Below are 23,357 nucleotides of genomic sequence, written 5' to 3'. Positions count from 1 at the left end.
TGGTAAGACGTGTTGAGATCTCTCCTGATTGGAGCTCAATGACTAAGAATCTGCACCATTCAAATTAATCATATGGTCCTTATTAACACATTTTATTAGCCCTCTTCACACCAAATAAAGGTTCGGATTTCTCTTGGAACAATCCAAATTTTTTAATCCTTGAGCTTCGAACAATAGGATCTGAAAAAGGATGTACCTTCCAATCGTCATGCCATATTTGGTGAATGTTTGTTTTATTTATCGAGACTTATAATTCAAGTAATTCAAAGCATTCACATATTCGATACCTATCCTAGAATGTCGATCTTGAATCTAAATAAAAAATTGTTTGTTTATTTCTTGGTCGAATAAGCAATCCCCAAATATAAGAGAATCTTGAAATCTCTCTTACAGCTGTTGCTGTAGTAATCAACTGTCGATTGTGTTTTGCCAACCAAAAACACAAAGGGCCAGTTGTGTTTGTCGAAGCCCTCCTCCTTAACCTAAAACCTTTTTCAATTCAGGAAATTTGCTCCGTTGGGTGAGCTTTGGACGGTTCGGAAATGTCAAAACTGTTGAGAGAGAATCCTCCTCTATATTTTCTCTTTGTTTTTTTCTCAAAAGACAAAGTAAGGTGTCTTGTTATATTCTAATTTTTTTTTTCATAAATGGTGATGAAAATTGTAGGATTTGGGTGGAAACATATTCTTATATTCCTATAGATAAATGGAACATATTCTTATTTAGTTGTTTAATGCTTCAAAGGTTGTAGCTATTTGTGCTCCATTCATATAGTTGGATATTGCCAAACTCAAAATGTTAGTTGTCCACGTGTGAATGGATGGCTTTTAACCGTTGATGCATTGTTCGACATACATCAGCATCTAGAAACTTGACCATCCCAAGTAAAATTCAAGTTACATACTCATGGTTGATAAAACACGATAAGGAATCATTGACGTCACCTTAATTCTACAAGTAGCAATTTAGCATCTTCCTTCCTTTCTTCATATTCAAATATCCTGTTAGTGGTGCCCAAAATCTGTTACTAATACTTCAACTATGCCCCAATGTACATACCAACTAAATTAATGTAGCGTTGAATGTGTAGCCAATGATTCAACAATGAATGGTCCAATGACCACAGACGTCAGTGTATAGTACACAGGGTACATACTAGAAAATCTCTTTGTTTACAACCTCAACTCTCGTATAATGGAGGACGAGGGGGGTTGACCCAGCTTGAACACAGTATCGACGTGTGTCCCATGCTGTTTCTACGAGTCACCAAATCATAGCATGCATCGGATGTGCCAAATGACCTAATGGTCGGACGGACATGCAGAGGAATAAGGACCACTACTCTTACTTGGGGGAGGAGCCTCCCTCCCTTCTAATCATAGTGGGGGGAAGTTTGGTATTGCTGTACTTTAAAAAAAAGCTACTTTTGTTGTGCTGTGAAAATAAGCAGCTGTGAAATAAAGTAGCAGAGTGTTTGGTAAATTTTTTTGTAAAAGTGCTTTTGAAAAAAAAAACAGTATTATAGTGTTTGGTAAACTTTTATGTAAAACAGATGTGAAAAAAGCCGGTTTTTCAAAGTTGGGTTTTGCAGCTTCTTGTTTTTGGCTTTTTTTCATCCAAAACTGTGAAAAAAAACTGAAACTGAATGTTTACCAAATACAAAAACAGCTCATAGATTTTTTTTATACCAGTTTTTTTTTAGAATCACCTCAGTACCAAACCAGGCCTAAATGAGGCCATCTCAAGCTGCAGACATTATGGCATGGCACGACTATTTCAACCCCAATCAAACAGATATAAGAAAGTACATACTTTAATTTATGTGGCTAACAAAGTTATAAGAAAATCTATGCGTGACACCACTAAAAATCGGGATAGATTGAACCTAACAAAAATTCTACTATGATCCCGTGTATAAGCATATCAAGAACTTGCATCTCTCTTTCTCATGATGCGCAATAACACGTGTAAATGGCGGTGCGCACGTGCAAACGACTCAGCTCTCAAACTTCAAGCATGTGAAATGCGAGTTGCGACATGGATAATATTACAACTCCTCCTTCTAATGGAGAACAAAATGGTCGAATAGTGTGAAATTATAAACATACACATAGCGTAATACTCCAAGCAATCAGCTAGATCTTTAAACGTAGTGTAAAACTTCAAGTCGTTATTTCAGGTCTCAAGTATATACATGGACACATTTCTTTTGGTGGTTTCTATCGCTGAATTTCGTTTCAAATAGTAACAGTAAAGCTATAACCGTTACAATTAACAAAGATACAGGGTCTATTCAGCTATATACGTCTGTAAAAGTGCTTGTAATGAAAAATAAAATTACAATCCACCAAAAATTAGTGAATGACCGCAACAGGAACAGGAAGCCTCCGACTGATGCTCCGCGTGGAAATCACGAAGTGAGTTCTAACATACCTTACAACTCCTCCTACAGTAGCCAGGAAGGTCGGGAGTTCCAACCATATACTCTCGGTTCTTGGTGCATTCCCCAAGGGCAGCCCATCTCTCACAACTCTCATTCAGATCTCCACAGTTCCCGCCAGCATCCAAGTTCTTGTCAAATGAGTCAACATGAATCCACTTCGTTGCTGACCATTTCTCACCTTCAATCACTGGGCAACCCGCATGGAGACTGTTCGGGTCTGGAACAGCATGTGGGGTGAGACTGAAGAAAAGAAGGGCATCTCCTCGTCGTGGTTTCACTGAATATTTCCAAGGTGAAGAGAGAAGCAACAGAATACATCAACTTTTCTGCAACAATTTCTATATTTTGATAAAAGCTGTATTAATTTATAATTTTATATAGAGCTTACCTGCAATTCCTTTCTTTGCACACTCAGAGAGACTGTGATCTATTTCTGCAGCCTTACGGCGTGAAGGTATCTGCAGCCAGAGTGGTTTACAAAAATAATTATTAACAACATTAACTAAAGCATACAATCAAGCTGGTAAAAACTTCTTTATACTCTACTACCCAACCCCGTCTCAAGACTCGCAACCAATTAACAGAACTAGTAATTTTTTTTATCTTACTTTCTATGCCTCCGTATCCTTTTAGTTTTTCATAATTTTTATAATAGACAATTGTTGAAAGAACTATAACCATTACCAACATTTTTGCTAATTCAAATGCAAAATAGAACAACGTAATGCAGATTCACGAGCACGTCAGTCATGCTAATATTACCAATCCAAGAGCAGCCAGGGGTGGCTTATGAAAATAAATCTTCCAGGATACAGATTAGATGATCCCCATGTTGTTAGGCAACTATCACATAGAAATTCTGGTAACACTAATCTGTTCAATGGTGCTCGAGTTAGCTCAATAAAAATTACAGAATCCAGGAGGTGAATAATGCAGCTAACCTCTGCTTCAGGGAACACAGTTTCACCACCTTTGGCCACATCAGTGAGATACATCAGTACAGTTGCTAAGCGGTGTCCACCCCTAGCAATATTGACCTTGTCGACAAAGTAATCATAGTGTGGTGCATATTTCTGCCCAGGTTCATATCTCAATACTTGTATGTCTTCACCATTTTCTGAAAGTCAAGAAACAGATATCACATGTAAGATTGCCCCAGCAATGAACACGAAAACGTTTTTTAAATTTTCATCACATCATTCTTTCTTTCTCAATCCAATATTTGCAATGCTCGGTTTTTGATGTTGGAAGAATAGATAACCTCTGAAATCTTACAAACATGGCTCTCCAAACATTCAAGCTAGTATCTGTTTTTCCCATGTTCACCCAATTCAGTAGCAGTAACAATATTACCAAGAATTATGCTTGTCGTATTTTGATTATCTTCCCTTATTTATACTTGGTTTTCACTTCAATCTTCTTCATCAAAACATCTAAACACCAATTATAAGCAAAGAAGGAAAAGAAACATATCGTATTGCTAAAATCTAAATATATGGCCCTGTCAATGCAACATACGAGGACCTCAATAAAAGGATAACAATTTTGATCCATGATTCGACAAGGTATGGCTGCGAATATTAATTGTATTATTCAAAGTTAACTACCTGTTAAAGGTTACAAGAAAAGAACAATACAAACAGTATTCTTCTGCAAAGGGTTTACCTTTTGGAAGAAATGTCCATGTTGCAAGCTTGGCCTCAATACCAGCAACAATAGGATCCTACATAACAAATTTAAATTGTAAAAAAACACATTTGATATACATCCATACGTTGGTGACTTGCAATCCAATTCATGACCGATGATCATCTCGTCAACAATCAAACATCCACGGCGTGTCTATATACACACATTTTTAATGTAATCAATGCACTTCCGGCTAAAACGCAAAATTGCCGGTAATTAGCAAAGCCTAACAAAAGTGGTATATATAGTTAAGGAACATATGCATATGATATAAAAATGATGAGAAATGGAAAAGGGAAGGAGAAAAGAAGCAGAGACCTTGGCCTTGGGAATGAACATTCCGGAGCTGGTCCGGACCTCGCTGAGCTTGCTCTGACCGGACAAGTTATCGGCGACGGCGGATCTCTTCAGCTCCGATTTCGCCTATTCACAATGAAATCAAACACATTGATAAAAGCGTGAGAGAAAAAAAAAATCAGAATTGAATAAATTAAAAGATTGAAATGCGCGTAAACTCACGATGGAGATCAAGTGATCGCACTCGGCGTCCGTCAGCAGACCTTCGTAGACGAAAGCTCTGCAAATTGATCATCCAATCCAATCACATCAATCCAATTCCAATCGAAAAATTAAAAACAAAACACTGTTAGTTTAGAGAGAGTGGGAAAGAGAGAGACCTAGGGTTCCATGAGATCTGTTTGACTCTGGACGGATTGACGGTGAAGGTGGAAGCAGAAGAGGAGGTGGAGCAGATTGAGAGCAGGAAGAAGAAGAGGAGGAGGAGGTGAAGGCAAACCCTAGTCATCACTGCTCGGTCGGATTCTCAATCTCTGAGATGGACAGAGACAGACCGTGTCAATGTCAATTGAATTTCCAATCCCGATCCTAAATTCCTAACCCATATCTCAGTGCAGTGCTGCTGTTAACCACCTGTGGCTGCCGCCATGCATTTTTCATCTTAGTTTTAAGTTCACTGTTTCTTATATCTATTTTTACTTTTCACACGTTACCGTGTTAATTTTTTTATCATAATTTTCTCTACTTCATTTGATTCGACTGCCGAGACATGATTTTCCACTTTAAAATCTTTGTCCACTAGGGCAATATTTATTTACTTACAATTGTTCTGCTTTTTCTTACGTTAACAAACACACACATACAAAATAAAAAATATGTATAGTTTTTGTATTACAATACATAATCTGATACTGAGAAGTTAAAAATTAGTTTCGTTAAGAGGGTAGTTAATCATATTCTCACTTCTATACATGACATTTTTTTCTCCATCTACATAAGCATGTTATAACGAGCAATGTCATTAATTACATGTTTACCTATGATCAACTATTTTTCGTAGTCAATCTAATTCTTATGATCAACTATTTTCCTTAGTCAATCTAATTCCTCGTTTTTCGAATATCAAATAAGGAATTGTGTTATTAAATACACAAGAAACCAACAATCATAAATCAATTCTCATTTCAAGTAAGTAAATATTTCATAAGTTTACAACAAAAATTCTAACTTGAGATTTGTGGCTAATGTTTCATGTTTGTTAAACTGTTGTGTTGGTTAGGTAAATCATATTTTTGCGATCTCATTTTATGATAGGTGATAAATTTATGAACAATTGAAGATAATAATTAAGCTTGAAACTAAATTGATTCCCCAAATGAGAGTTTCATTAATTCAAATATAGATTTTTTGTGTGAAATAGCAAAGCATAGTGCATAACCACTTCAAAGTCATGTAACTCGTAACTTTGGTATCTGAAATTTAAAATCAATGAAAATTGTTTCAAAGATTGTTCATTGTTAATCATTTTGGACTTCCATGAAAAATCTCTGTGAAATTAAATAAACCATCAGTTCAAGTGAAGAGGTTGATTTGACAAAAATACCCTCAAATTAATGTAGATTTTTTATAAAATGATCAAAATGATTGACGATAGAAAAGGTCACTTATATCTGTTTTAAGTCTCAAGAACCAAACTTAGGAGTTATATCAATTTCAAATATTATTTTAAATTAAAAAAACCCAATAGAAAACATTGTCCGTTTAATTGTGTTTTGACAATTTTACCCATATTTTTAATGCTCTTTCCTCTTTAATCTTTTTCCTCGAGGGTTTTCTGATTCGAATGAGAGATTTTTTCAGCATGATCGGCACACGAGGTGGTATATCATGTGTCACTATACATTTGGGATACGTGTCACTTAAACTGTCTGGTTTTCGGGTGATCGTTTTCTGCTTCTGAAACTGTCTAGCATTTTTGGTCCGTGGATGGATTTCAGCGCAATGTGAATCTGGCCTTAAGAAACAAATTCAACCACCCCAACACCCCATACATAGAAAGTTGAGGCCTCATTAGAAGTGCCCAAGATAAACTCCAGTTGTTTCTCTCTATCACTTAAACTCTTGGTTGAGTTGTAGTCATCCGCATCCAAGAGCTCCTCCGAATACGTCCTTTGAAGTTTAGACTTTTGACGTTTTGTAGCGTACTCCAAACCGCCTTCATCGCTTTCTAAAATTTCAACAAAATTAAAACAAAACGCAACACAAACTTGTTAGTTAAGTTATGACCAAAAAAAAACTTGTTAGTTAGGTCATCACATATATTGGCACTGTAAAATCAAACTTGTGAGCAGTCATTGCTAGAAATAATTACATGCCTGGCTCATTTGCGGTCGATTCACTGAAGACTGGTGTACACAAAACGAAGCAGTTAACGCAAGATGTTTCATTTCTTTCAAATCATAGGCATTGCAGAGGTTTTGGATTAACAAACACAAATGTGCCTTCGAATTTCTATACAACATGGTGAGTCCATGAATCTGGTAGCCATTTTGCAAGCCCAAAATCAGATATCTGGATTCAAATTGGAGTAACAGAGAATTATTAGCGCAATGCAGCTTTTTGAAAATCCTTTATAGCAATTGATCAAAAGAGGGTGTACCAGAGGCTCAAAATCCTCTGCCAGCAAAATATTAGAAGCCTTAATATCTTTGTGAATAATTCTCCTCTGGCACCCCTCATGAAGATACAGAAGGCCCTTAGCCGTCCCTAAAGCGACTTTATATCTGACGCCCCAATCCAGATTCTCTCTAGGTCCTAGAAAACACACGACGAAGAAACAAAACCAATGAGTCGCTTGTTTGTGAAATTGGAAGAAATTCCGCTGTGCAAAAGATGAATTCACAATGATAAACAAACCGTAAAGTATAGACGACAGGCTTCCATGGGGAGACAAATGTAGAACAAGATGCATCCCTCCATCAACCCCATAGCCAATCAATTTCGCAATATTGGGATGGTCAACATGAACTATGACACCAAGCTCAGATAAGAAGTCTGCAGTCATTTCTTCTTGAGTACCGCGATTCAGGCATTTGATCACGACAATCTGCCCATCTTCCAATGTTCCCTTGTAAACGTCAGCATAGCCTCCCTCCCCGATCAAGTTCTCTTCAAGAAGACAAATCTAAAAGTTTTATGAGCATAAAGTGACAACCTTTCTAGAAGATCATGATTCTAGCGATATACGACTAATGCAATGTAATTGCTCTAAAGAAATGTGAGTACAAACCGTGGCTGAAGTTGTTGGTTGCGGCTTGGAGCTCTAAGAGTGAGTAATTCTTCCAGGAAGATTTGAAGCAGCAAAAGTCAGCATCGAAAGACCTAGGGGCAGGAGAGTTGGGCTGTGGAATGAATTCCTCTCTTATTCTTTTGGTTTTCTTTCTGGTGAGTTTTGGTTTTTGAGCACCTTTAGGAGGGAAGGTTGGGAAGGGATTCTGGGGTCCTTTTTTCAACATGCCAAAAAAACCGCGCCCGTGATGGTTGGCTCTTGGATTCGAGTCTGAAGTAGTACTGCTGCCTCTTCCATCCGAGTCTGAAGTGCTGGCCTTGGGAGAAGATGTTTCGGATCCTAAGCTTCTCGGACAGTATTCATCCTCGGAAACTCCTCTTGAAGAGGGCTCATCTATTGAGACATTCTCATCCAAATTTAATGATCTCAAGTCTATCATGACAAATCCCAAAAGAATTAGAACCACATTGCTATCTATCTGCAATATTAGTAAAAGAATACGAAACAAATTTGTTACCTTGACTTGAAAAAGAGCCGGAGAATCCAGCTCGCGCTCTTCTTGATCCTCCGAGAGCAGAAGGCTTTGTTGTAGCCTCAGCTTCTTCATTGTCTTTGGCCGTTTCGCGGGAACCATTGCTGCCCATACGAAGCAATATGTCAGCAAAGAACAGAAAATATGCCAAAATCTAACAGATTAAGTAACCTAAAGAGCAAATTCAGCCAAACCATGGTAGTATTACTAGTACCGACCATCCGAGTGGGGAGGGAAATGGGAAGAGAAGGGCCACAGAATATGACACATGCATAAATAAATATCTCTAGATATATAGAATCAAATAAATGATTTGTGTATGGATTATAGAAGAACCGTTGAAACATCATCTCTTGAGGAACAGGGAAATTATTCAAGCAAAAAAAAAATAAAAACCTGAAAACAAAAACAAAAAATTCGAAAGTGACATTTTTAACCAACAAAACCATGTGCAAATGAATAACGTAACAACAAAACCATAATGCTTAGCTCCTCGCATATAAGAAACAAACCATAGTCAGACATTATACAAAGATATAAACCACAAAATAAACAATCAGACGTAGACGTAGTCACATTGGCTAGAATGGATGTGCTACCTTATGCAATTTAAGTTGTCTTAAAGCAAAATGTCACTTGTATAAAAAAAACGTCAAGAAAATTTTCTACACACAAGTGACATTTTGATTTGTTTGCAAGGAGGAATGACTTGTATTTTTACCCTAATGAACGCAATGTGACAAGTAAATGCGACCTCCTAGGATAGACATTCAGAAACGAAAATTTTACCATTGCAGGATGAGAGTTTGAAAAGCTTACTACTTAGAGACAAAAGCCGCCAAACCAGAAGCTATGATCTGAAAAGCAGGCACGGAGGCGACCATGAAGAAGTTTCTGGTTCAGATTCTGGGGCATCTTCCATGAATTCTCAGAGGCTGCCACCAACCAACGAGAGCCGCTGAAGGTTTCAGAAGCCAAAGGAAACGACATACCACACACACAGAAACCTAGAGGGAGAAAATCAAGAGAGAGAAAGCAAGAGAGAGAAAGCAAGAGAGAGAGAGAGAGAGAAATGGAAAATAGTGGCTGCCATGATTTTTCCGTTTTTTCCCTCTAAATATTCCTGCATTTTTGGACAATCAGCGACTATTAATGCCCAAAAAATCGGCTTTTAATTGTTATTGGCACAGCGTTAATTAGCTTCTTAATCCAGTCGATGTGATCTGTCTTAAACTCTTAAATAAATAGAAATAACAACGTGTAATTTTTGCATGTTTGTGAAAAGGTTTTGCAAGCAAGCAAGCACGTATGGTTATGGATATTCCCAAACACCTACAGTTTACATGTCTTCTGGGTCTTTGACACGTGGCAATAATTAACAATCAACGGTCTGAAACGAGGGAGGGGGTATTCAGTAGAATGTGTTGTGCGTGGGGGAAAAAGACTTGTATGACACAGGTATATCGTCACAATAGTGTTCCGTTCTAATAATACAAAGACATATGTTAGTTTCTTTCTACGTATCATTATTTTATTGAACGCCAACGGTATACTCGTGTCATACAAATTGCTCTCATGCGTAGGACGGACAAGTCATGTGGTCTAGAACTTGGATGCGTGTAGCAAAGTTTTTCTCTTCATGTATCTTATTGGCCTAAAAGCTTATTAAGACTTGTCTTAATTTGACATAAGCATGAGATGATAATGTTTCTCTCGTCTACTAAATTTATCCCTCGTACTGTTTAGTATTGACAAAGAAATCACCTCTTAATAATGCCTTATCCTATCAATTCGTCACGTTGTTAATTTTATATGAATAAACCATAGTACACTCAAAAGGATGCACTACGTTAATTGCCGAAAGTACAATTTCAAAAGCATTTCTTGACGTGAACTTGTGAAAAGCCAATCTTCAGGGAAACAACATCACTTACCTCATGGATGGACTCTAACGTAAGTAATATCAGGTCGTTTAACGTACCACTGAGTGATACGAGATACGCAAGATTTAACCAATAGTACTACTCAAAAGTACGTAATTTCGCAAAGTTACTAGTCATACAGTTAAGTAGCAGGAGTTCAAAGAATGGTTTCAGACTTCCAGTACACGTTGAATTTGCATTTAATTACAGCCAAAAAACAGATTAAAGTGGTAAAACTGGCTTTTACAAGATTCAAATTGTCAATTTAATGGACATTGCGGCTGATTAATCCTTCAAAAATAGCATATAGGTCCTTGTTATGTGGCCCAAATATCTCATCCGCCTTCTGTAGCGTCTCCTGAAATTTTGCACAACAGTCACTCAAGTGGTAATGGAAAACTTAAAAATGAACATACGCTGAGCAGAGGGAGAGAGCGAGGATGGAAGGAAGGACATACCTCTTTTGTTTGCTTGTTTCCCGTTTAGTACCTTAACATTTGCCAGTAATGCACCAAACTGCTCGTAAGACAGACGACTCCTTGGGGGAAAAGAAATAAAAGATCAACGGTGAGAATAAACTTCCTCAACAATAATAGTTTGAATAGCAAAGGAAAAATAGTTTGTAAACTGGATGCAGGCCAAACCCGAAATTTTGGATTGTGGTACTGGTAGTAAATTTTCGGTCTTTGAGACTCAAGAACCGATTCCATACCTTATGACCGTATCAATTAGTAACTAAGAAAATTGAGATGGCAACCCATCAGGCTTATTCCTTGCGCAGCTCATAAGCATTCATGGCCAGTTACTTGGAAGTTACTTAGAACTACTTGAAATATTCGTAGTAAGCTGCTAGTTTTGGCAGTGAATGAATTGTAAACCTGGTTCAATTGAATTAAACCTCGTAAAACAACCTAAGCGATGTGGGGTTGTTCTGCGTTATTACTTACGAAGTGCATGCAACTGGAGATACCTAGTCAGAATTAAATTTTTGACTATCTCAATATTCTTCAGACAAATTTCTGTAACTTGTTCTTTCCCACCAGATTCAAATTCAAGATTTAATCAGCGACTTTACCTGACTTGACGGAAAAACTCTTTCCCATCCACCCTAGTTCTTCCTGAAACAGATTAAGAGAATCAAATAACCATACACATTAACTATGACCAAATTATTTAACATTGTTGCAGGGTGACACCGCATGCATCCTACCTAAAAAATTATTTGAACCGTGATTAAACATTTTCTACAGAAGGTTCTCGAGCTAACCACGTTCCGAGCTGTGATGGCTTGAGGGCGCAGACGATCTGTTATCAAAAATGCCTCTTGAAGTGCCGAAGGACATGGAGTGTCGCTTTGGAGACACAGGTTTCGATGTTCTTGTCGGTGATGTGGATGCAGAATAGATAGGAGGAGAACCAGGGGGAGTGAGCCGAGGTGTGCTAGTTTGGGATGCTAACATGACACTGTGTGCTATGCGAGCTCTTGAGGCTGCCATTGCAACAAGAAAACGCAAGAAAATTAAATTTGACATGTTAACAAGTTCTTCACTATAAGCATAACTGAAAGCAATTTTTTCGTGACCAAGATCTTAATTCAAACCGTACCATCTGTGTCGCGATCCTCATGAAACGTACTTCCTGCTTCAGAAAATGTGCTTTGGACTGAAAATGTGACATCACCTTCTGAAATTACTGTCAAGTTAGGGTTTTGTTGTACATTGCCATTTAAGCAGAGAACCAAACGATAGAGCAAATGAAGTTGGCCCAAAAAAAATAAAAAAGATATAATAAGTAACAAACAAAAAATGTAGTCACATTCTAATGGTTAATTTTTTTCCATGATTTACAGGATAACAACATAATATATAACTGTTTTATGACAACGGTTAATTTTTTCCTATGATTTTGTTTGGACTTGATTTTACACCATCGGCCCAAGTGATCGATGCCGTTGAGTAAGGATGATTCTTAATCGTCGGATAAGAAAGTTACAATAATTTTGTTGTTGTTAGAGGATAATATTATGATTTTTAATCATGATAATTATCTTCTAATAATGAATTATCTTGACACTTTTCTTGTACGAGATAAATGTGACTCAAACTATATCGAAGAAAGCAAAATAGTTCAATTTAGTTTGGGATTCTTAGCATTCAACGCGGGATTGAGCATCATGCATTATAAAAAGAGTCTTAGCATGTGGTGGCATCAGTTGGTAACCAAGGTGGAGTCCAACTTGAATGATTAATTACGTGAAGTAAGCCATTGTCACTACTAGAAATTTCCACTTTGCCGACAAAATTAGTTTGTCGGCAAAAGTCAAAATTCGTCGGCAAATAGCCTTTCCCAACGAAAAATTTTGTCGGCAATTTTGTCGCTAAAAGCATGTCGCGCAAGATCTTTCTCGACGAATCTTGATATTTCGTCGGCTCATTTTTAAGGCAACAAATCTCAGCCAACAAACTGTGCCCGTCACCAAAACGACATTGCGACAAAATATTTTGTCAACATAGGTTGTTTTTTCGCGATGAAGTTATTTGTCGGCTTAATGATCTTGTCGCAACAAAACATTTTGTCAGCTGAGTAATCTTGTCACGACAAAATGGTTTTTCGGCTACGTAGTCCTATGCTAACAAACTGGTTTGTCGGCTCAAATTACTTGTGTAGACAAAATAATTGGTTGGTTGAATCTTTTGTGAACAAAAACATTTGTCGGCTAATTATTTTTGTGCCGACAAAACATGCCAAGTCCAATGTTTTCTAATTTTTATTCGCATTTGTTTTTAACAATATTTTTAACCATCACAAACAAGCAAGCTTAAGAGATCAAGAAGGGGCGGGAATGAAGAATTAATGTAGGAACAACACAAAATTCTTGTAATATAAGCTAATGTAAGGTTCACAATTCGGTTCAGTAACAAAATACAAAAATATCTATGTTTTCATTTCAACATTACTATAATATAGATAAAATATCCTTGAGTATGACCATTCTCACTATAGTCCTCATCACGTTGATATGCAGCATCACTAAATCAGGAAACGATGAGGATCATCATGAAACATTCCAGAATATCAAACAACTGTGGAAGAAAGACAAATTAAAAAAACTTGATTAGCAAACATTAAGGGTGCTAAATATCATTGACATTAAGGAAACGCAAGGCCACACTAGAGTGGTATTTCTAAAAAAAATAACTTATGAAACCATAAATGTGTAAACAACAAGATAAAGATATCTACTAATCATGTTAACTTACCAACGCCCTGCAGCATCACAACCTAGCAAAATTACATGTTTAATAGATACCAGGTAATAATCAAGTTAGCATCAACTACTTATATGTCATTCATCACTGTAAACAACAAGATAAACATTATTAACAGCAAGGCAACATGATTCTCACACTCTGTAAACAAGGCAACATGATCATCTGGTCTTTATTACATGTCATATAAGAAAGTAGAGAGGACATATTGAATTTTTTCTTTGTTATTTTCTACTTTACTACTTTTTTAATGTCATTATGTTACTAAGTTATCTTGTAAATGCAATTCAATATTTTCTTTGTTTCACTTAGTTTATGTGTTTCTTAGGTTTGAAGAGTGAAGATGAAGAAAGAAGAAAACAGAGCACTTTTTCGATTGAAATGAGTTTAGTATCCTGGAAGTAGGAACTGACTGTGCAGGTCAGCCAACTTTATGAGCTAAACTGCACTTCCTTAGAAAGAACCAAGTGTTGAGCCTTATACCATTGGAAAGATATGGAAGTTAGCTTTCAGAGGAATTTTACAGTTCATGATTCCGATTTCTGTAGAAGACGTTATAGCGATTTTTGTACAGGACGTCTGTCCTTACGTGGTATTTGCAAGGTGATTTCGGATTTACAAGTTTTAATTAAAGAAAACGTGCAAAGCAAAAGGAGAGCTTCTATAAGAGTATAAGACTATCCTAAAAGGTTCAGAACTATTATTTTTATGGTTTTGGTGTGCCACATCATCAACATTCCAATTCAAATAACGAGAGAGTTAGAGAAGTCATATTCAAGCAACGATTTGAGAATTTATTCAAGAGAAAAAGAAGGAAATAGGGAGAAACTTTCGAGACTAGGAGTAGTAGTCTTAGCAAGTAAATCATAAGTAGATGATATAAATCCTTGAAAGGTCTATAATTTATATAAACATAACAATACCAATCACCTAGCTAAGTAGATTATAACTCTAGAACATAAGCATATGCACCTGAAAACATAAATAAACTATACTAAAGCATCCTAATTCATCACTGTTTATAATCTTTATCAGTGTAAACAAGAAGATATAGACACCTACTAATCAAGTTAATCCTCAAATATCAAAATTACCTGGCGTGAATGATACTCACACTGGTCTCCATGCTGTGCTGATACCAGTTGTAAGCTATCTAGCCCAGAATTCCACTTAGCCATAGACAACCTGCAAGTGTTATAGAAAGGAAAAACAAATATTATACAAATGGATGCCCAAATCAACCAAAAATTGGAAACCTAGATCATAAAACTCGAACCGAAATAGTTTCATCCATAAATACGATTCAATCAAAGCAAATACAATTATTTCATTTTCCAATAAAAACATGGAAAACGAAAAAAAAAAACTAATGGCATATATATATCAGGGACAAACAGTTGCAGAGGCGTGGATTATACCTTTTCATCTTGGATTTGAGAACTTGGTGTCGTCTTCGATCTGGAGGCTTCTACACAGAGAATACATCATAAGACAGTCATCTTCTATTTTTCTTTGATCTACTATGATCGGAGATGAAATTAAAAGTAGAAGGTGAGAAAATTTTACCTGTGAGTGTGTCTGCACCAAGATCAGGAGGTTTGGGATCCTGACTTGCCCGGCTGAGCCCAATTTATGAAGAGCAGTGAAAATGGAGGGGCGGATCTGACCATGGCGATGGAGATTCTGTGCATGCTTCTGATTCTACATCGCACCTGCAAAACGGCCGACAAATTAATGCAGCGGTGGATCGATAGTGAAAGACGACGGAGGGAAGAGTGAAGTCGGGCTGTCTACGACAACTCGAACGGATCGAAATTTGATAGAAATCCTTAGAAGCCGGAGTCGGCGACGCCTGATCTGGACATCATGAGCTGGTCTCGTGAGTCTGGGTTTGGGAGATGAGGATTAGGTGTGGATTTGTGTTTTGTTGGAATGGATCTCTTGGGTTCTTGAATTTTCGGTGGTGGGCAGCAAGCGACATGAAGAGGAGGCCGTGGATTGCGACAAAGCGATGGAGAGAGAGAAGTTGCGAGAGTTTGAGAAATGAAGGATGGAGGCTAGGCATTTGTTTCTGAAAGAGGAAAGCAGAGAAGTTGTGGGAGAGAAATGAAAAGGAGGAGAGAGCGCGCGGTTCTCTTTGGAAATTTAGTTTTTAGGCGCCACGCCAAAATTTTGGCAGCCCGCCAAAAACACTTTTATGATTTAATTGCTAGATTAAATTCAACGGTAAGGATTTAATCTCACATATGTAAGATTAAATCTTATAGCTAATCTAACCGTCAAACTTATTTGTATATACTTCAAGATCGTATACGTAAAAATTTGCAAAAAACTAGCATTCAGATGCTAGGTAACCGAATGAAACATTTTGACGGTTATAAACGAAAACTCACGATTTAATGATTATTTTAACTTCGATTTTGATGATTTTTTACAAATACACTCCTTAACCCTATAAGAGTACGATGAACCAATTCAATCTTCAACTTAAAATACTTGCACTAGTTGATACCACAAAATATTATGTTCTACTTAATGAAAGTATAAAATAAGCTCCAAGTGTTTACTGAATCTTTCGTTTTAAAGGGATACACATTCTACAAAACTAGTTTCAAAGATCCAACCGTCAAACTTATTTGTATATGCTCCAAGATTGCATATATAAAAAATTGCAAAAACCTAACATTCAGATATTAGGTAACGGGATGAAACCTTTCGACGGTTATAAACGAAACGTCACGATTTAACGGTGATTTTAACTCCGATTTTGATTATTTTTTACAAATACGCTCCTCAACCTTATAAGAATACGATGAACAAATTCGATCTTCAATTTAAAATATTTGCACTAATGGATACCACAAAATATTATGTTCTACCTAATGAAAGTATAAAATAAACTCCAAGTGTTTGTTGAATCCATCGTTTTGACGGAATACACATTCTACAAAACTACTTTCAACGATCCAACCGTCAAACTTGTTTGTATATGCTCCAAGATCGCATACGTAAAAAATCGCAAAAAAATGACATTCAGATATTAGGTAACGGGACAAAACCTTTCGACGGTTATAAAAGAAAACTCACGATTTAACAGTTATTTTAACTCCGATTTTGATAATTTTTTACAATTACACTCCTCAACCATATAAGAATACTATGAACAAAATTCGATCTTCAATTTAAAATATTTGCACTGATTCTACTTAATGGAAGTATAAAATAAACCCCAAGTGTTTGTTGAATCTATCGGTTTGACGGAATACACATTCTACAAAACTACTTTCAACGATCCAACCGTCAAACTTGTTTGTATATGCTCCAAGATCGCATACGTAAAAAATTGCAAAAAAAACAGACATTCAGATATTAAGTAACGGGACGAAACCTTTCAACGGTTATAAACGAAAACTCACGATTTAACGGTTATTTTAACTCTGATTTTGATGATTTTTTATAGCTACACTCCTTAACCCTATACGAGTACAATGAATGAACTCGATCTTCAATTTAAAATATTTACACTAGTGAATACCACAAATCGTATGTTATACTTAATAAAAGTATGAATAAACTTTTCAGTGTTAGTGAATCTATTATTTTGATGGGATACGCATTCTACGAAACTAGTTTCAACGATCCAACCGTCAAACATGTTTGTATATACTTCGAGATCACATACGCCAAAAATTGCAAAAAAAAAAAACATTCAGAGATCAAGTAATGGGACAAAATTTTTCGACGGTTATCAATGAAAAATCACGATTTAACGGTTATTTTAACTCCGATTTTGATGATATTTTACAGCTACACTCATTGACCCTATACGAGTATAATGAATGAACTCGATCTTCGATTTAAAATATTTACACTAGTGAATACCACAAATCGTATGTTATACTTAATGAAAGTATGAATAAACTCTTCAGTGTTAGTGAATCTATTATTTTGATGGGATACGCATTCTACGAAACTAGTTTCAACGATCCAACCGTCAAACATGTTTGTATATACTTCGAGATCACATACGCCAAAAATTGCAAAAAACAAACATTCAGAGATCAAGTAATGGGACAAATTTTTTCAACGGTTATCAATGAAAAATCACGATTTAACGGTTATTTTAACTCCGATTTTGATGATTTTTTACAGCTACACTCATTGACCCTATACGAGTATAATGAATGAACTTGATCTTCGATTTAAAATATTTACACTAGTGAATACCACAAATCGTATGTTATACTTAATGAAAGTATGAATAAACTCTTCAATGTTAGTGAATCTATTATTTTAATGGGATACGCATTCTACGAAACTAGTTTTAACGATCCAACCGTCAAACATGTTTGTATATACTTCGAGATCACATACGCCAAAAATTGCAAAAAACAAACATTCAGAGATCAAGTAATGGGACAAAATTTTTCGATGGTTATCAATGAAAAATCACGATTTAACGGTTATTTTAACTCCGATTTTGATGATTTTTTACAGCTACACTCATTGACCCTATACGAGTATAATGAATGAACTCGATCTTCGATTTAAAATATTTACACTAGTGAATACCACAAATCGTATGTTATACTTAATGAAAGTATGAATAAACTCTTCAGTGTTAGTGAATCTATTATTTTGATGGGATACGCATTCTACGAAACTAGTTTTAACGATCTAACCGTCAAACATGTTTGTATATACTTCGAGATCACATACGCCAAAAATTGCAAAAAACAAACATTCAGAGATCAAGTAATGGGACAAAATTTTTCGACGGTTATCAATGAAAAATCACGATTTAACGGTTATTTTAACTCCGATTTTGATGATTTTTTACAGCTACACTCATTGACCCTATACGAGTATAATGAATGAACGCGATCTTCAATTTAAAATATTTACACTAGTGGGAGGGAGATCAGTTAAGAGAAGCCTAATATATAAACCTATGGATAGAAATCGTTAAAATTATTTTTGAGCGGTAAAGACCCCGCCAAGTTTTTTCATAAATAAGAATCCTTATCAAACTGAAATCGGATGGCACGAGAGACTAATATGGGAGGGAAGTCGGGATTAGCATGCAATTGGGAGGGAGATCATGAGGCGACAAAATAGGATTAGCATGCAACTGGGAGGGAGATCATGATGTGAACCGACAATTGGGGGATGTGAACCGATTATGGGAGTCATGTGGCGGCAAAATAGGATTAGGAAGAAATGGGAGGGAGATCATGCAATTGGGGGATGTAGGTTTGGATTGCCTTGGCAAATTTATAAGTTTGTTCTTATAATTATATGTTATGTTTTTATAATGGATGATTACATACAACCTTATTCAAATTTACAATTGTAATTGACTAATTGACTAATAATTGATCATAACCTAAACCAAGTTATCTGTTGCTAGAAAGTAGTTTGGAGTCAGAATTGATAAGAAGAACTTTTTCACTACTTGATCTAGATTTACAGTTTTACAACATACTTTTCGCATCAGAATATTAGTTAGTTTGCATGGAATGTATATGGAAGCGAACATAAAGAGATTGGGTTAAGTTGCAAGACTAATACTGTAAGGAATTTTTTATTTTTCCAAACACTCACATATTATGAAATCAAATTGTCAATATAGATTATTGATGGCATAAAACTACAATCCAGAAATATGAAATGCTAGATATCTCTTTATCTATGCTCCCGTCCGTATAGAGAAACAAGAAAGACAGAATGAGAGCATAAATAGTCGCCAAGAGCTTTGATTGCGTTCCCCGGAAAAAAATGGAAAGGTGCACTAGTGAAAACCTCTCACGTAGAGTTATTATTACCTTGCCGATGACATACTTTATTGCCTCTTTAATCAATTTGCCGATGAAATACTTTGTTGCCTCACATCATCGGCTAATATTTCAATATAACGGGAAAAGTTCCCGCCAAAGTTTACCCGTCAAAACAAAATTTGTCAGGGCATCAAATTTACGCCTACAAAATGATCGTCGGCTAACGTTCCAATTTTTTCGGCTAAGATTGGTGTTATAAATTGATTCTATCGTGAGTATTTAGCCGACAAATTAAAATTTTCGTCGAGAAAGGACTCTTGTGCCGACAAAATTTTGCTTTGTCGGTTTATAATTTGTCGGCAAAATTATATGCCGACAAATTAAAATTTTCGTCGAGAAAGGACTCTTGTGCCGACAAAATTTTGCTTTGTCGGTTTATAATTTGTCGGCAAAATTATATTTTCTAGTAGTGTGTGATGCATGCATGAGATAATTATTAGCAAACTCAAGGCTGCCAAATGAAGTGAATATTTTATGGATAAAGCTTGATATTCCAAGGTTTGAATGACAATGCTTATCTTTACCAAAGAAGGAATTGGCATACCAAGCTTTGTTACGTGGTTTTGGCTAAAATGCGTGGTTAGCACCAAAGACGTTGAGTGCCACGACTTTCATTGGATAATCATCATCTCCGCGTAAATTATTATTTGTGGAGATTGATGGTCACAGATGGATTTTGCGCTAAGTTAGTTTTATAAATACAAGACATCATGCAACAATTGAAGGACCTTCAAATTCAGCATACAATTGCCCTGCGCAAAACCTCTCAAACACCTTGAGATTTTTCTTTTCTTTTCTTTTCCTGCCGACACACCTTCAGTTTGGATAAACAGCACTGTGGAAGCACCCGGCGAGCATCTTCAGTTTGGATAAACAGCACTGCTGCCGCAGAATCAGCCGACCAAGGAGCACCTTCAGTTTGGATAAACAGCACTGCGTCGGGGTCGACCGATTATCTATCTAAGTCTCGGCCGAGAAGGGTTTTCGAACCCTTGTTGGTAGAGGTCATCTTACTAGCCTTTTCGGCATAGTTGGGTGTTACGAGTTGTATTGCTCGGCGTCTTGAACGCCAAGTGATTTTATGATTGAATACTCGCAAGTAGGTTTCAGGGTCCTGCATTCCAACGGCCGAACTACGTTTACCATCAAGACATACATCACATTCGAGTACCTGTGCCCATATAGTTTAGTCTCAATTCGGCGTGCTTATACTCTTACGAATATAATCACAGTGACCGAATCAGGCTCCGACGATTTGTGAACTCCGTCGAATTAGTAGCTTTGTCTTCAGGCTATAGAACTCAGAGACTGAGAGCGTTCCTTCCTCGGTCGCAATCGCAAGATACAGAAGTCAACAGCGCGCTCAACGCGACAACATCAAATTTTACTCCTCGGCCAAGCTCGGCCGACGAGTTGGCACGCCCCGCATTCAACCGAATGACGTAGTTAGCTTATTAGTTACTCGGCCTGCGCGCCACGTAGGTTTTGTAATTTTTAGAGTCAACAGATTTACAATCTAACATCATAACATAACTGTTTTACGACAATGAATTGCACGTACGATTAAAACAAAAACTAGGACGAAAAACTTAAAATTAAGATTTGGGGATAACAAACCTCCATGTCCAACATGTGGTCTAGAAGACAAGTTCTCTTCGGCTTGTACAGTATTAGAAGGATTGGCAACAACCTCTGAAGCTCCACTCTGTGTCACAAAATCCAATCCAACATATCGAATTAATTAAAATAATTAAAAGCAGAAACGTAATTAAATAAAATTGACAAATAAAATTTGCCACAGGATTTTCTTCATCCTCTGCAAGTGATCGCATAAGCGCCTTTCTGAACACCTGCAGCTGCGCACATTAGCAAACTAAGCTCAGTCTAAGCAGAAAACGGCGCCGTTTCAACCTCGGCAAAAATTCAGTTACCTTCGATACATCTTTGTTCAGCTTCCTCACTGTGTTAGAGAGTACGGCCCTCTCCTTCACCAATCCCTCCTGCAATTTCGGAACCGAAGTCAAATTTAGTCAACGCATTCACTGAAACTGAAGCGGTTTAAGATTTGTGGGTCGGGTTGGGGCGGGTCGGACCTTCTCCTGGTCGCGAGGGCGAGTTTGTCGGCGGTCTCGGGGAGAGAGGCGTCGAGGGACTCCACCTGGGATTGGAGGTCGGCTATGATCTGGTCCTTCTCAGCGAGCTTCTTGAGCAGAGCGGACGACTGTGATTCCAGGGCCGAGACACGTGTCGAGATAGCGAGGGACTTGATTTTGCGGGCCACATCGAGCTGTTCTAAAGGATCCGACGGCAGTAATTCCAACACTTCCACGGGAAGGTCGAATTCCGAACTGCCCGATTCCTTCGCAAGCATCTCGCCTTTTCCTTTGTTTTTTTGTTTTTTCGATTTTTTTTCAACTTTTTTGTTTTTTAATTAGATATTGGTTGATTTGATTGGAGGGAAACGTGTGGTTTGGTGATTGGATAGGGTTTTGAGAACAAGAGACAAACGTGTACACTGGTACAGTTTGAGGAGAGAGGATCCTCGCCAGATCTTCTTTGTCTTTGTGAGGATTTCGAAAATCCTTTAATTACATATGTTCATTATACATCGTACGGTCATTTTTTGTCAGGTACTTTTTATATTCAATTTTAAATAAAACAACTTACAATAATTTATGATCACACGATGTACGATGAACATATGTGATTGAAAGATCCCAGGATCCTCACAAAGATGATCTAGCGGGGATCCTCTTGGCAGTTTGAGAACGCATGTAAATCGACTTTAAGTTCAATTTGCTATCCCTGCTAACAGAATATTTTCAATGTGTCGGGAACATATATCGTTACACCAAGTATTATAAATTATAATACAAGTTGTTGAATATTTGAAAAAAAAAAAAAATATGTCAACCACTTGCATTGATAACACTTAAGGTACCAAGCTGTGTTACTGTCACACTAAAAAATTTCTCATATAAATAGATTTTAAGTTAAATTTACATATAAGTTTTAGTGCTAATACATTTTAAACATGTTTTTTTTTCTTGGTCAAAACCCATTTTAAACATGTTAATGAGTTTCACTAACACAATAATCCAATGGTATTCTGCTCTAATTGGAAGTGGGAGGTTTCAATTTCGACTTTCATAATAATGAGTTAGATAACTAATTACTCATCCAAAAATTGCCCCTTCCACTCCCCAATATTATTGCATCACAAAGCAAACAAAAAAAAAAAGGATCGGACAATTAAAGATTGGGAATGTCACTAGCATTGTGAGTACAACCACCGAGATAGGCATTTTTAGCTAGATTAGGAATAGTTATATCCCACAAATTTGTCACAAAAAGGAATATTTCTTTACTACTACATAACATTTAATGATATGAGAAATAAATGATTGAGATTGAAAATAATTTTTAACTACTTGTGAAAATAAAATCTAATAATTAAAACACCCATAATAAAGCCGCAACAAAACTGAACTAAAAGATTTTTCAAGATGTGGAGCGTCCGTACACAATGCAATCAATCACTAACTTCGTGATACGAAAATACAATAACGCATACACACTTGTCTCATTAAGGTAGGCTCATGAGGGTACGCAGTTGGGATCAGGAATAACTTGCCATCCTCCAGCTGCTGCTAGGTCGTTTTGTGTGGTTGGAATTGCAATTTGTTACGTTGAATACAGGCCAACCAAATTCATCCTTACTAGGGAGGTTGATGACATTCGGAGGTCCACGTATGGCTAAAGCTAGAAGAATAGACTGTTGTGATTGATTTCTGGACTCCTTTTTGTGATGACCCATCCCTATTTCTCACTGTAATTTCTTTTCCATTGGTGTAATTTGACAATTATACCCTTATTTGGACAAAAGTGGAATTTGACATGGACGTAGTTTTTCAACTGTTGTTTCTTTTTCTAGGTTTTGTACTTATAAAGTACTTGTCGTTACGAATGCGTGAGCGCGCATTAGACTCAAATGGGATCTGGAACGAAAAAGTTATGCATAGTTAAAGTACATTAATCACGGGTCGCGCGTACAAATTTACAGTGTCGGAAACACTGTC

General features: G+C 36.8%; 2 protein-coding genes, 1 long non-coding RNA gene and 1 pseudogene across 4 annotated transcripts; all 4 read right to left on the bottom strand.

Moving 5' to 3' along the window:
• Positions 1-2,150: 2,150 nt before the first annotated feature.
• On the bottom strand, positions 2,151-5,077 carry LOC103958530 (probable prolyl 4-hydroxylase 4). The gene is made up of 7 exons (XM_048584631.1): positions 4,810-5,077; positions 4,652-4,709; positions 4,451-4,555; positions 4,109-4,166; positions 3,385-3,560; positions 2,832-2,901; positions 2,151-2,720 (listed from the first exon to the last, which is right to left on the bottom strand). The coding sequence occupies exons 1-7, from the start codon at positions 4,935-4,937 to the stop codon at positions 2,425-2,427; spliced, it is 891 nt and encodes a 296-aa protein (XP_048440588.1). The 5' UTR covers positions 4,938-5,077; the 3' UTR covers positions 2,151-2,424.
• A 1,263-nt stretch (positions 5,078-6,340) lies between these two features.
• On the bottom strand, positions 6,341-8,776 carry LOC103958529 (annotated as a pseudogene).
• A 1,536-nt stretch (positions 8,777-10,312) lies between these two features.
• On the bottom strand, positions 10,313-21,649 carry LOC103958527 (uncharacterized protein At4g15545). Its single transcript, XM_048584255.1, has 9 exons — positions 21,523-21,649; positions 21,372-21,466; positions 21,210-21,278; positions 20,896-20,983; positions 11,778-11,834; positions 11,440-11,661; positions 11,248-11,290; positions 10,631-10,710; positions 10,313-10,530 (listed from the first exon to the last, which is right to left on the bottom strand). The coding sequence occupies exons 1-9, from the start codon at positions 21,647-21,649 to the stop codon at positions 10,508-10,510; spliced, it is 804 nt and encodes a 267-aa protein (XP_048440212.1). The 3' UTR covers positions 10,313-10,507.
• On the bottom strand, positions 13,029-15,539 carry LOC125477307. 2 transcript variants are annotated; one of them, XR_007258441.1, is made up of 4 exons: positions 15,008-15,539; positions 14,860-14,909; positions 14,536-14,626; positions 13,029-13,202 (listed from the first exon to the last, which is right to left on the bottom strand). It is a non-coding gene; the product is annotated as an uncharacterized LOC125477307 (long non-coding RNA). The 2 variants fall into 2 exon arrangements; XR_007258440.1 differs by having other exon boundaries at positions 13,029-13,255; positions 15,008-15,538.
• Positions 21,650-23,357: the final 1,708 nt, after the last annotated feature.

This window comes from the organism of the source record quoted next, unplaced genomic scaffold (genome assembly GCF_019419815.1).
Source record: "Pyrus x bretschneideri cultivar Hongxiangsu unplaced genomic scaffold, Pyrus_bretschneideri_v1 Contig21, whole genome shotgun sequence".
Taxonomy (NCBI): Eukaryota; Viridiplantae; Streptophyta; class Magnoliopsida; order Rosales; family Rosaceae; genus Pyrus; species Pyrus x bretschneideri.
The sequence above is the reverse complement of the archived record's forward strand: the minus strand, read 5'-3'. Positions and strand labels throughout refer to the sequence as shown.